The following is a 14,635-nucleotide window of genomic DNA, read 5'->3' as shown; positions in this document are numbered from 1 at the left end:
ATGTAAATGGCCTCAATTCCCCAATAAAAAGACATAAAGTAGCAAAATGGATTAAAAACCAGAATCCATCCATCTGCTGCTTACAAGAAACACACTTTACAAGTACAGACTGAAGGTAAAGGGCTGGAGCAGGGTAATTCATGTTAAGCAGTCGTCCTAACAAATGTGAAGTAGTATTTCACAATAGTTTTTATTTGTATTTCCTTAATGATGTTATATTATGATAATGATGAGTGATATTCATGTGTTTATTGGTTATGTAAAAATCTTTGGAGAGCTGGGCGTGGTGGCGCACGCTTGTAATCCCCACACTTGGGAGGCTGAGACAGGAGGATCGCATGAGTTCGAAGCCAGCCTCAGCTACTCAGTGAGGCTTCCAGCAACTTAGTGAGACCCTGTTTCCAAATAAAATACAAAAAAGGTCTGGGAGTATAGCCCGGACGTAGAAAGCCTCTGGGTTCCACCCCCAGTACCACAAAAAAAATAAATAAATAAATAAAATAAAAATCTTTGGAGATTCATTATTTATTTTAGTCTTTTACCTATTTCTAAATTGTATCATTTGCTTTTATTGTTGCTAATTTTTAGGATTTCTATTTGGAATATTAATATATCTTCAGATATAGCATTTGGAAATATTTTATCCCATTCTATCAGTAACTTTTAACTGTTTACATTGTCTTTGGATGTAAAATATTTTTTATTTTTTATGAAGTTTGTTTGTTTATTCTTTTGTTGCCTGTACCTTTGAAATTATATCCCCAAGAAATCACTGCCAATTTCAATGTTGTGAAGTTTTATGACCCAGGTTTTCTTCTAAAAGTTTATAGTCTTAAGATTTACATTTAGGACTTTTATCTATTTTGAGTTAATATTTGTATATGGTGTTAGGTAAGGGTCCAATTTTATTCTTTTTCATGTAATTATTATTTTTCAATAATATTTAGTGAAAAGATAATTATTTCCTCCACCAAATGTTCTTGGAAACCTTGTCAAAAACAACTTGACCATATATGGAAGAATTTATTTCTAGGCTTTTTATGTTACTCCACTGGTTTATATATCTGCCTTTATAGCAGTACTACACTGTTTCAATGAGGTTTGAAATTTAAAAAAATGTACATCTTCTAGCTTTGTTCTTTTTTGAGATTGTTTTGGGTATTTTGAGTTCATATTTCATGTTAGGATAGATTTTTCTGGGGAAAAAATAAATAAATGTATGATAGTTTCACCTTAAAAAAAAAGAAAAAAATATCCTCTGGTAAGAAAGAAAGCAAAAAGAAATATTGAAATGTTATCTCTAAGTGATCAAAAGCTTGATATCAGACAAATGAATCTGTTATATGAGATTATCATTGTTAATTTTGGATAAATTGCTATAATATTAGATGTCAACCACTAAGCCAAGCATGGGAAGGAGGGATGGGGAGAGAATGGGGTGGGTATTAGGTAGGGGCTAACTGGGCAATGTGTACATGTATGTCTACACAAGTTTTTTATCCCATTATGATGTATGAATACATTGCACCAATAAAAAAAATTTTTTTAAGAGAAAAGGTTCAAATAATACCATGGCAATGTGTGAAGGCTTTATTACCAATTTTATTAACATGTGCAGGGAATAAAGAGGGGAAAGTGGGTGGGACATGGCAGGAAATACATCAAGAGCTGTTTGCATTTAAACTCAATAAGATATATCTTTGCAATGCACTAATGAAATAATATTTTAAAAGAATTCATTTATTAAAAATATATATGTTTGTGGTACTGGAGGTGGAACCCAGAGGCTTTCTACCTCTGGACTATACTCCCAGGCCTATTTACATTTTATTTGGAAACAAGTTCTCACTAAGTTGCTGAGAGCCTCACTAAGTAGCTGAGGCTGGCTTTGAACCTGTGTGATCCTCCTGTCTTAGCCTCCCAAGTGCAGGGATTACAAGTGTGTGCCACTTTGCCTGGCTGTTAAAAAAATTTTTTTGTGGTACTGGGGTTCCTGGAAGCCCTTCTACCTCCGGGCTACACTCCCATACCTATTTTACACTTTTTTTAAAATTTGGAAACAGGGTCTCTTAAGCCAGCGCGGCTGGCTTCGAACCTGCGTGATCCTCCTATCTCCGCCTCCCAAGCACGGGGATTACAAGCATGTACCACCACGCCCAGCGCTAAAAATATATTTCTAAAAGGTATTTCAGGATTCACCGAAAGAAAAGGATAAAGAACCACTTATTCAATAAATCAGTTTATGATATGATATAATCACTAGTCCAGTAAGAACTTTCAAAACAGGTTGGTGGTGAAGAATTGTGGAAAAATTTGTCTAGAGAAAAGATCAATTTAGTGGGAAGGAAAGAAAAGATAAGAGTTCTTTAGGTATTTTTGGAAGGTTACTAACAGAAGAAAGAGTCTAACTGTAAATTATAGTTCCAGAAGGTAACATTACAAGATTTGTACTTTATATTTCTTGTATTTCTGGACATTTTGCTTTTTAAAACATTTTTAAAATGTCATTAGTATATAAAAAGGTGATTTTTGACCATTGGAAAATATTACACCATTGTGATAAATCACAAATGAACAATTCCTTTTATATACTTTTTATTGGTGCAAGATGAGATCATCATAGTGAGATTCAAAGTGATACAAATATACATGCACAAATGTTATAGCTAAAAATAAAATATAGTAAGTTCCCTATAACTGGAAACTTTCAAGTACAGATGAAATGAACATTTTGCAGATAACTGCCTTGGTCTACTTTCTGTTGCTAATAACATAATAATACACTGGATAATTTATGTTTAAAAATATGTTTGTTTTGGCTCAGGGTTCTGGTACAAGGTCAAAGGGTCATATCTGGTGATGTTCTTCTTGCTAGTCAGGTCCCAACCATGGTAAGAGACAAGGAATGCATATATGTGTGCCCTTTGGGTGTGGGTGTGCATGTGCGTGCATGCATGCATATGTATGTGTGTGTGTGTGAATTTTTTTTTGTACTGGGGATCAAACCCAGAGGCATCTGCCACTGAGTTACATTCCCAGACCTTTTTGGTTTTTATTTTAAGACAAAGTTTTGCCAAATTGCCCAAGTTGGCCTCAAACTTACAATTCTCCTGCTCAATCTCCCAAGTAGCTGGAATTACTAACATGCATCACCACACCCAAGCTTCTCTCTTTTCTTATAAAGCCATCAGTATTCAATAATGAGAGCTCTACCATGATGACCTTATTTAATTCTAATCAGGTCCCAAAGATCCCACCTCTAACATGATAATCAGGTGAAGTTTCAACTTTCTCAATATTTCACAATGGATATTAAAATCCAACATGAGAGCCTAGTGTGGTAGCCTACACTTGTAATCCCAGTATTCGAGAGGCTGAGACAGGAGGACTGAGGTTCATGACCAGCCTCAGCTACTTAGTGAGGTCCTTTGCAACTCAATGAGACCCTATTTCAATATAAAAAATAAAAAATAAGCCGGCATGGTGGCGCACGCTTGTAATCCCCACACTTGGGAGGTGGAGACAGGAGGATCGCACAGGTTTGAAGCCAGCTTAGCTGGCTTAAGAGACCCTGTTTCCAATAAAAATATAAAATAGGTCTGGGAGTGTAGCCTGGAGGTAGAGGGTTTCCAGGAACCCCAGTACCAACAAAATAAATAAATAAATACAAAAAAATTAAAAATAGGTCTAAGGATGTAGCTCAGAGATAGAATTCCCCTAGAGCCCATCCCCAGTACCACACACACACACACACACACACACACACACACACACACACACACACACACAAAATCCAACATGGGTTTCAGAGGAGAAAAACCATAATCAAACCATCGTAGATACTATAAAGAATATTTAAGTACCAAATATAGTATTGACTAACCTTTGAATGAGTTCTACATTACTGCCTTCTAAAAGTTTTACTAAAAAGCTCTTACCAACAAAATTGGAAAACTTCTGGGTGTCCTTCAAAGCCTTCATACAGTCTTTAATGTTCACCATGTTGTCTTCAATAGGGAAAAGAGGGAAGTAAAAAATGAAAACTCCTGAACAATGTAATATTAAAAGGCTAGTATCAAAATCAACATAAAAATTTATATATTTATTGAATATTTTACTTACAAGGTACTTGGGGATTCATTTCCATCCATTATACCTTACATAACCCTACAAGGTTGCAGATACACTAATTCCAGTTCTACCCATAATTGAAATAATACCAAGAAAGGTACAATAACTTCACTTGACCAAAGGTGGCAAAGTTAGAATTTATACTCAAACTTAAGTTCTCAAGCTGCTCTTCACTCACTAAGTCAAAATATCTGTGAGAAGAGAGGATTTCAACAAGCCTACCCTCCCCAAAATGTAGACTGCTTTTTGGGGTTTTTTGTTTGTTTGTTTGTTTGTTTGTTTGTTTGGTGGTACGGGGTTCCTGGAAACCCTTCTACCTCCGGGCTACACTCCCAGACCTGTTTTTATATTTTTATTTGGAAACAGGCTCCCTTAAGCCAGCACGACTGGCTTCAAACCTGCGTGATCCTCCTATCACCGCCTCCCAAGTGCTGGGATTACAAGCGTGCGCCACCATGCCCAGCATTGTAGACTGCTTTTTAGACGGTATTTTTATAGAATTTTAGTAAAAACAGTGCCTAAATTATCTGGGTAATTTAATCTGTTAAATTTGGTGGCTAAGGAAACATTAGTCAGAGATCATTATGATTGTCTTACATTTTAGCATAAATAGTGGATATATAATTAAACGTGGTATTTGAATATTGCATTAAATGAGCCAGGCATGGTGGTACATGCTTGTAATCCCAGTAATTGGGAGGCTGAGACAGGAGGATCACAGGTTCTTGGCCAGCTTCAGCTACACAGTGAGGCCCTCCACAAATTAGTGAGACCCTGTTTCAAAATAAAGCATAAAAAAATAGGGCTTGGGGTATAGCTCAGGGGTAGAATGCCCCTGACTTCAAACCCCAGTACCAAAAAAAATTTCATTGAATGGTCTAATAAAATTCCTAATTTTATAATTTAAAATATTATAACCAATTTAAAGTATTCTTATAATTTCAAAAGAAGAAATTAAAAGTGAGAGGCCTCCTTTTAAAAGATATTTACAGTAACATAAGCAAATACCTAGGTACTCGTGCCAAAAAACACTTGAGAGTAATATTCAAAATGCGTACCAGAAACAAAATCTGATTGAAGAATTTTCTCGGCTGCTTCTTCAGGTAACTTAATCCCAATCTTTCTTACAAAATCTTCCAAGTTCTTCCCAGCTATCATGTCACCTTCAAGCAAGTCAAGAGCTGAGACAATCTCCTGTAACTCTAAAAATTTAAAAAGGTATTTGACAATTGAACTCATTTTTTTAAAAAGCCATAACTAAAGACTTTTGTTAGAAGCAGCCCATGGTTTATTATTATATTCTGAATTGAAAAATAAGAATCTAAATATTTCAACCATCAGGGAATTCTAGGGTCTAGTAGCATAAAATGCAAAGAATTTTCAGCTAATCAGATTTCTATGGTGCTAACATAAAGTTGGCTCAATTAAAATGATTTATATATAGCTGAATTCTGCACTGCAATTATAAAAAGTAGTTATTTTGCATAGGGCTCTATGGTAGCAAACAAAACTAATTCATCCTAGTATAAATAAAATATATTTTAGAAGCATGAGAAATTTAAAATATTGTCTGATTTGGATATGGAATATCCTCCCCAAAAGCTCATGTGTTGAAAGCACGTCTAGAGTGCAGCAAGGTTCAGAGGTGGGGAGAAGGTGAATCACTGAGAACTATATCTGTCCCATTCCTCTCTCTCACACTGGCTGCCATAAATGAGTGGCTTTCCTCCACCACACTCTTTCCCCATGATGTTTAAGACTTGGAGCCTGCTGACCATGGACTGAACCTTTGAAACCATTAACCAAACTAAACCTTTCCTCCTCTAAATTGTTCTTATCAGGTATTTTGGTCACTGTGTTGCAAAAGCTAACTAGCATAAATATGAAACAAGTAAAAACTTATTTACCTTTCCTTTTCAATTCTACCAAGACTCAGTAGTACCCTATCAACTACAATTTAACTTATTTCCAGGAATGGTTAAGTCACACCTATAGTCAAATCATGGCTTCAGAATTTACGACCTTGAACTGTATGACCATGAGCAAATTATGACTACTTAAGCACTCTATATGTAGTCTCAGCCGGGCATGGTGGTGCATGCTTGTAATCCCAGCATTTGGGAGGCTGAGACAGGAGGATTGCCATTCGAGGAAAGTCTCAGCTACTTAGTGACTGCAACTCAGTAAGACCCTGTTTCAAATTAAAGAATAAAAAGAGGGCTGGGGGTATAGCTCGGAGGTAGAAGGCCCCTGGGTTACATCCCCAGTACCACAAAAAAACAAAAAACAAAATTTGTAGTCTCATATCTGAATAAGAAAATAACAATATCTACCTCACAAGGTTGAAGATTAAATATGATAATGAATAGAAGGTACTTAATGCAGTTAACCATGTAAGGCCTCAATAAATGTCATATTTGTAGCTGCAAAAATTATCATGGTTATTATTATTAAAATCAACAGACACTTGCAAATAGTAATCATAGCTTCTTAGTACTTTAGATCCTGTCCCCCTGACATCATTTGAAGTCAAATGCAGATGGCAATCTGAGCTGTGCCAAAACCTGAAAACCTATACCAGCTTGCTCCTTTGTCTTAAATAACACTCTATTTCCCTTTAAAACACCATTTCCTTGCATAATCTTAAATGAAGAATTTTCATTCTACCATAGGACCAGGAAACAGAGAAGTATTTTTCTAGTTTTCTGCCGCTGTCAGGCCATTTTTACTCAACTTTCAATAAAACCTTATCCATCCTCTTGGATGCTCAGGCCTGTCATCTGACTATTCCACTCTCCTGAGAACATTATCTACTACTCTGATCACTCCTTCACATTTTCTAAGGATTTGGGCACATTGATCATAATCCTCTTTCCACCAAGGACAATAAAGGTGGTCCTAGCCTTGGAGCACTTTGATTTCTTAACTCCAATAAGCTTTCACTTCCTTTCCAAAGGCAAATACACCAAAAACTACCTTTCATCCAGATCATTGCCTAGAATTTCCTGCTCCATCTCAAATTTTAAACTACAAGATCAAACACTGACCAAAATTCTTTAAAGTGTTATGTATATATATTCAATAAAAGCTTAGAACTCAAGCTGGGCATGGTAGCACAGGCCTATAATTCCTGTACTTAGGAGGCTGAGAAAGTAGGATAGCAGGTTCAAGGACAGCCTCAACAGGTAGTGAGACTCATGTCAACCTAGTGAGACCATGTTTATAAATAAGAAAATTGGGCTGGAGGAGTAGCTCAAAGGTAGAATGGCTCTGAGTTCCCCAGTACCACACACTCATACACAAAAAACCACACTAAACTCTATTCACACTATGCCTATTATCTTGGCTCCTCCAAGCTCTCCAACACATAGTCTAGAGAGTCAATCAGCCTTATCAGTTAGTAATGGGGGAACATTCTGAAAGCCAAGTTTGATATGCCAGCCAACCTAGCAAGCAGGCTTTTCCAAAGATAGCAGTCCCAGCCCCCACATGTAAATCAGGGGAAAAAAACTAAAGAAAGGTTATGAGGAATGTCTACTAAAGGAAGCAGCAAGAAAATTTATGAGATTCTATAATAATAGAAACTAATTCATAAAACTATATAGGAGAATTTAAAAGCCAGTAGCTAACATTCCATAAAGCATAAGAAACAAAATGAAATTTAAACAAACTTTAAATAGATTCCTTTTCTAGAAAAAGCCTTTTTTCTTTCATTAGAAAAGCTTTCAACTTTTAATCAAAACCAAATTTTGCCTGCCTCCCAACAGACCAATGCCAATATGTAAACCAGAAGTTAGCATAAACAAATATGCTAAGAAAAAAAGAAAGAGGAGAAACAAGGAAAAAGCCTATTCAATAAAAGTAAATTTAATAGTCACAAATAATCCAGTACTTACCATCTAACCTGGAGGCATCACGCATATTCTTCACTACTTTTGAAAATTCTTCAAATTTTACTTTGTCACCTTCTGTGGAAAATATACATGTGTGTATGATTATATATATAGGATGTTTAATAGACCAGCCTTAGCTGGCATAGTACCATACCTGGCACAGTGGCACATACCTGTAATCCCAGTACTTGCAATGCTGAGACAGAAGGATTGTGGGTTGGTTGCCAGCCTCAGTAACTTAGTGAGGGCCTCCACAACTTAATGAGGCCCTGTTTCAAAATTTAAAAAGCAAAATAAAATAGAGCTGGGGATGTAGCTCAGAGGTAGAATTACCCCTGAGTTCAATCCCCAGTACCAAACAAAAACCAGAAACAAAAAACCATCAGCCTCACTAAGCAAAAGTCAAATCCAATTAAGCAATCTATAAAAATATAAATCATTTGATATACTCATATAATGTTTCATATTTTAATAACCATAATATTAATTTTATATTAAAAAATCTTAAAAATACAGAAGTTAAGCTAAGCCCTCAATTTCTGTCAATCAAGAGAAACTATACAATCCATATTCCTAAAATATAAAATGAATATATAGTCCTAGATAAAACTGAGATAGGTCTCATAGTTTAGACTTTCAACTGTTTAAAGATAAAAATTCTTTGTCAAAAAGCTTAAACAAGCCGGGTGTGGTGGTGCATGCTTGTAATCCCAGTACTTGGGGGCTGATACAGGAGGATTGCGCAGGTTCAAAGCTAGCCTCGGTTACTTAGTGAGTTACTTAGCGAGGCTCTCAGCAACTTAGTGAGACCCCGTTTCAAAATAAAAAATAAAAAATAGGGCTTGGCGTGTCTCTTGGAGGTAGGATGCCCCTGGGTTCCATCTCCAGTACTGAAAAAAAAAAAAAAAAAAAGCTTAAAGACAGCCAGGCGTGGTGATGCATGCTTGTAATCCCAGCATTCGGGAGGATGAGACAGGAGGATTGCGGTTCGCAAACAGCCTCAGCTACTTAGCAAGGCCCTTTGCAACTCAGTGAGACCCTGTTTCAAAATAAAGACTAAAAATAGGGCTGGAGGAATACCTACCATCACCTGTTGCTAATTTCATAGCATCTAGGAATTCATCTTTTTTTAAATTACTATTTAAATTTGACAGAACATTCCACAGGTCAGAAACACCCATTTTCTCCTCGCTTATATTATGGAGGTTTTCAATAGCATCTGGCAATACTAAAGGGTAAATGAAAAGACAAGTTTTATAGCATGCTTATCCAAGAAGTTAACATAGTAAACTTATTTGCAATACTTATGAATTAAGGATTTTGTGGTTAAGAACAAAAAGAAATATAGCAAAAATGAATGGCTGAACTTTAAGTATCAAAACACAAAATACTTAACCCAATCTAATGTATCTTTAAGGATTCTAAAATATCTGAATTACATATTTCCTTTAACTTTAGATTTACAAAAGTCTGAATTCACAAACATTTCCAACTGATAAAATATATTAGCTTTTCTTCTATGTCTTTTCCCAAAATTCTTCCAACTTCTATTTCCTTTCCAATCTATTACTGAAGACAATAGAAAGATGCTTGTTTATATTAGAATTTAGGCAAAAAATTTCTGAAGTGTTTTGAACAAAGTGTGAAATTATTACTTTTTTTTTTTTTTTTTTTTTTGGTGGTACTAGGGATGGAACCCAGGGGCCTTCTACCTCTGGGCTACATTCCCAGGACTATTTTATATTTTATTTTGGAAACAGGGTCTCACTAAGTTGTGAGAGCCTCACTAAGTAGCCAAGGCTGCCTTCAAACCTGCTCTATTCTCCTGTCTCAGCCTCCCAAGTACTGGGATTACAAGCTTGCACCACCACACTCGGCTATTTATTACAAATTTATAAAACATCATCCTGTTGCTATATATAGCAACAGAGCTCAAACAGAAAGATACTGTAGAAAGAAAAGGGTTAGCAGTGGCTTTGACAAGGTTGACAGTGATGGAAATAATAAGAAATGGGAAAATTCAAGAAATATTTTGAAAATGAAGCTAAGAGTACTTAACAAATTAAATGGAAAGCTGAGGAAACTGGGACTATGTAAGACTCCTAGATTTGAGTCTTGAGCAAATGGGTAGATACTGATATCAAAGACTGGGGGGGAAAGTTTATTGGAGAACACATTAATTTTAAGATAAATGAGGAGTCAAAAGATATAGGTATTATTTAAAGCAGTAAGATTACTCTGGAAAAGCCTTAGACAATGGGACTCAGATGAAGGCTTGAAGTATGCTAATATTTAAAAGTCAGCCATAAAAAATATCAGCCAGCAAACAAATACAAAAAGAAAGGGCTAAGAAAGTGGGAAGAAAGTTAGGGTATTAGAGTATCACAGGGAAAAAAAGATTTTCAAAAAGAAAAAGTATTACCCGGGCATGGTGGCACACCCCACGCTTGGGAGGCAGAGACAGGAGGATCACGCAGGTTCAAAGCCAGCCGCGTGCGCTGGCTTAGGAGACCCTGTTTCCAAATAAAAATGTAATAATAGGTCTGGGAGTATAGCCCGGAGGTAGAAGGGCTTCCAGGAACCCCAGTACCATCAAAAAAAAAAAAAAGAAAAAAGAAAAAGTATTTAAAAAGTATTTTGAAAATATTTAAAGCTGCTAGAGTTAAGACTAAGGCAGAAAATTGTTAAGACTAAGGCAGAAAATTGGTCATTGTATTTAGCAAAAATGGAATTTAAGTTTTTATTAAAAGTTAGTATGGAACAACAAGGACAAAAACACTGAGGGTGTAGCTCAGTGGTAGAACATTCGTTTAGCATGTTCAAGGCCTTGAGTTCAATCCCCAGCACAGCAAAAAAATAAAAATAATTTCCCAAAGCAATCTGATGAAAAAAGAAAAAGTAAGCATAAATATACAATGTTAAGAATTAGAAAAATACACAAATATTAATAAAATATACTATATAACTGTGTTAAGAAAGTTTTAAACTCTGAAATTGAAATTTCTATATTACAAATACAAATAATTAAGCAAAATGAAAATAAATGCTGACAAAACAGCTGAAACCAAGCCGGGTGTGGTGGCACACAATTGTAATCCCAGTATTTGAGAGTCTGAGACCAGAGGATTGCAGTTTGCAGACAGCCTCAGATACTCAGTGAGGCCCTCTGCAACTTAGTGAGACCTGTTTCAAAATAAAGAATAAAAAATAGGGCAGGAGGTGTAGCTCAGAGGTCAAATGGCACTGGGTTCCATCCCCAGACCCGCAAAAAAAAAAAGAAAAAAAAAACAGCTGAAACCAGAAATTGTGCATATTAGCACTCAGACACTAAATGGCATCACTTTCCAAAAATGAGAATACATTTTACATCTTCCCCCCAAATAAATCTGATACACCTGGTTCTAACATTATATAGAAAATGCAGGTATAAAAAGTAAGATTATTATTTCTTTCAATTCACTTTTATGTAGAACTTAAAAAAAAATTAAGCATCAGCAATGGAGAAGATTAAAGTCAAACATAGCAGCAGAAAGCTAAACATTTATTTGCCTGATAACTGTGAGATGACTAGCTCTTTTAGTATACTATAACAAAAGTTTGTATCTTCTAAACTCGGTCAAACAATTTTTCCCACACCAACACACAAAACATGATATTCTTACATAGTTTTTCAGAGAAGAATTCTGTGTTGTTCATCATGGTATTAATAAATTCCTTAAAATTCACTTTTTTTGTTTCTAAAGGGAAAATAAACACATTTTCTTAGTGTCTTTACTATTAAATTATTATAGCAAATAATGAATTATATAAATCAAGTTATATATTCAGAAAGATATAATTATATTCATCACATAACATTAACCATTAAAAATATATGGGTACTAGCCAGGCATGGTAGTATACACCTGTAATCCCAATACTTGAGAGACTGTCAGGAGGATCACAGGTTTGAAACCAGCCTCTGCAACTTAACAAGACTCTCATCAATCTAGTAAGACCCTGTTTCAAAACAAAAAAAATTTTTAAAGGGGTTGGGGTGTATAGGTTGAAGATAGAATACACCTGGATTCAATCCACATTGCCACAAAAAGATATATATATAATTACATACATATAATTAGTGGGGTGTGTGTGTGTGTGTGTGTGTGTGTGTGTGTGTGTGTAGACTAAGGGAAAAAGCAATTCACTTTAGCAAAACGATCAAAATCCTTAATCTCTCACTGGGGTACAAAATTCTAAACTTTTAATGTATATTTTTTTGTGTCGCTATATGTTTCCATGTATGTATGTGCATGAAAGCACTTATATGTGATTCCAAACATGGAAGTTCTTTATCTTGTCCTATAGTCAGTTTCTCTATCTTTGTGCCACTCCCACACTGTTTTAATTATGATAGCTTTTTTTTTTTTTTTTTTTTTTTAAACAGGGTCTCCTAAGCCAGCACCGCTGGCTTCAAACCTGAGCGATCCTCCTGCCTCCCAAGTGTGGAGATTACAAGCCTGTGCCACCACGCCTGGCTAATTATGATAGCTTTTTAAGCAGTGTCGATATCCAGGAGAGCAAGTCCCCCACAACACTATATACATACCCCTATAAACTTGCTCAAGAATGTCTTAGCTTTTCTTAGTCTTTGCTTATTCACATAAATATTAGAATTAGCTCATAAAATGCCAGATTTTATTAGAATTTCTTCAAATAGCTGGGCATGTTGGTATACTCTTGTAATCTCAGTACTTGAGAGGCTGAGACAGAAGGATCGAAGGTTTACAGAAAGCCTCAGCTATGCCGGGCGTGGTGGCGCACGCTTGTAATCCCCGCGCTTGGGAGGCAGAGACAGGAGGATCACGCAGGTTCGAAGCCAGCCACGTGTGCTGGCTTAGGAGACCCTGTTTCCAAATAAAAAAAATATATAAAATAGGTCTGGGAGTGTAGCCCAGAGGAAGAAGGGCTTCCAGGAACCCCAGTACCACCAAAAAATAAAAAAGAAAAAAAAAAAGAAAGCCTCAGCTACTTAGTGAAGCCTCCACAACTTAGTGAGACTTGTTTCAAAAATAAAGAATAAAAATAGCTGAGCGTTCCAGAGGCTGAGACAGGAGAATCACGGTTAGCAGACAGCCTCAGCTACTTAGTGAGACCCTGTTTCAAAATAAAAGAATAAGAAGTAGGGCAGGAAGTGTAGCTCAGAGGTCGAATGCCCCTCAGTTCCATCCCCAGACCGGCAAAAAAAAAAAAAAGAATGAAAATAGGGCTGGGGTGTTGCTCAGATGTGGAATGCCCCTGGATTCAATCCCTAGTACAGCAATATATATATATATATATATATATATATATATATATATATATATATATATCCAAATAAATACAGAATCAACAGTCTTAGTTTATGGCCATACTATCCTCAACATGCCCATATATCATCTGAGATCTGAGGCTAAGTAAAATTAAGTGTGATTAGTATTTGAATGAAATAATTGACAGTTCGGTCTCTGAATGAATGGACATAGGATTTATCTAGGTTATTGTGAATGCCTTAAAGAACAAGTCTTATTTTCTCCAAACAAGCTTTATACAGCTTAGATATTTTGTATTTATTTTTACTTTTTATTGTGAAAAAATTAATATATACAAATACAAAGAATACTTTAATAAGTGCATATGTGTTATCCTTAACATCAACTCCTAGCCATTTTTATTTCATTTATAATCCCACTTATTTGTCTAGATTACTCTCTACATTTCCTTTTAGTAAAGTTGATGCCAAATTATATGGGGACAGACACCTTAAACTGGTAAACCTTTATTGAGAACTGTATATTTTGACATAATAAAGAGTCCTTTGCACCATTTAACACCTCATTTGCTAGCTTGTATTTTGTCATTTAGCAATATTATAAACTCTGTTTGTTTGTACTATTGTCAAAGGAAAATGTCTGAAAAAACTAATAACACTGGTTCCTTCTAGATGATTAGATTTTGACCATTTTCTTATACTTCACTGGTTTACTTTTCTAATAAAAACAAGTCGTCATTATGAGAGAAATAGTAGAGTGGCCCTCCTTCCAAATGTGACTTCCCAGTTTGCCTAAAAATGTATCACTTACCATCAGCTCCAGTCAACTCCATGATCTTCTTGAATTCTGGCTTAGAGAGGTAAATTCCAAAATTTTGAAGACAAGGATTTACTTCTTCATAATCAATATTTTCATCCTGAATTTTATCAATAGCAGCAATGACATCATTCAATGCTAAAAACAATATGCAAAGAAGTATTAAATATAATTTGAAAATAGAAATACTAAGATGAATTTCAGGTCTAACACTAAATTAATAAGAATATGTAACCAGAAATGTTAGATACTAAAAGTATAACCAGAATCTTTAATACTACTAAAAATCAACAAGTATCAAAATCAGAGTAAAAAATAAATTTTTCTACTTTGCTATATAGTCTCCATGCTTAAGAAATCCCACAACTAATTACACTGATAACACAATTAAAATATATTGAAATTAAAGTATTATAAACTTTCTCTATTTAATTCAACAAGTTAAAGTTCCTAGTAGTTTATTTCTCATTAACAGAGCAGGAAAACCTTTAGTCCTTAATGATA

At 35.3% G+C, this 14,635-nt stretch overlaps 1 protein-coding gene across 1 annotated transcript in view; it reads right to left on the bottom strand.

The window, feature by feature from the left end:
• EFCAB13 (EF-hand calcium binding domain 13) overlaps positions 1-14,635 on the bottom strand; it is a gene marked incomplete at both ends in the record, with an annotated part of 116,625 nt that overhangs the window by 55,360 nt on the left and 46,630 nt on the right. The window contains 6 exons of the mRNA XM_080714096.1: positions 3,939-4,007; positions 5,190-5,333; positions 8,028-8,099; positions 9,109-9,252; positions 11,687-11,761; positions 14,126-14,269. Of these exons, the coding sequence (XP_080570222.1) occupies positions 3,939-4,007; positions 5,190-5,333; positions 8,028-8,099; positions 9,109-9,252; positions 11,687-11,761; positions 14,126-14,269 (648 nt within the window). The remainder of the gene's footprint in view (positions 1-3,938; positions 4,008-5,189; positions 5,334-8,027; positions 8,100-9,108; positions 9,253-11,686; positions 11,762-14,125; positions 14,270-14,635) is intronic.

Source organism: Muscardinus avellanarius, assembly GCF_963383645.1.
Source record: "Muscardinus avellanarius genome assembly, chromosome: 16".
In the NCBI taxonomy this organism is placed as follows: Eukaryota; Metazoa; Chordata; class Mammalia; order Rodentia; family Gliridae; genus Muscardinus; species Muscardinus avellanarius.
This window is presented reverse-complemented; position numbering and strand designations above follow the sequence as displayed.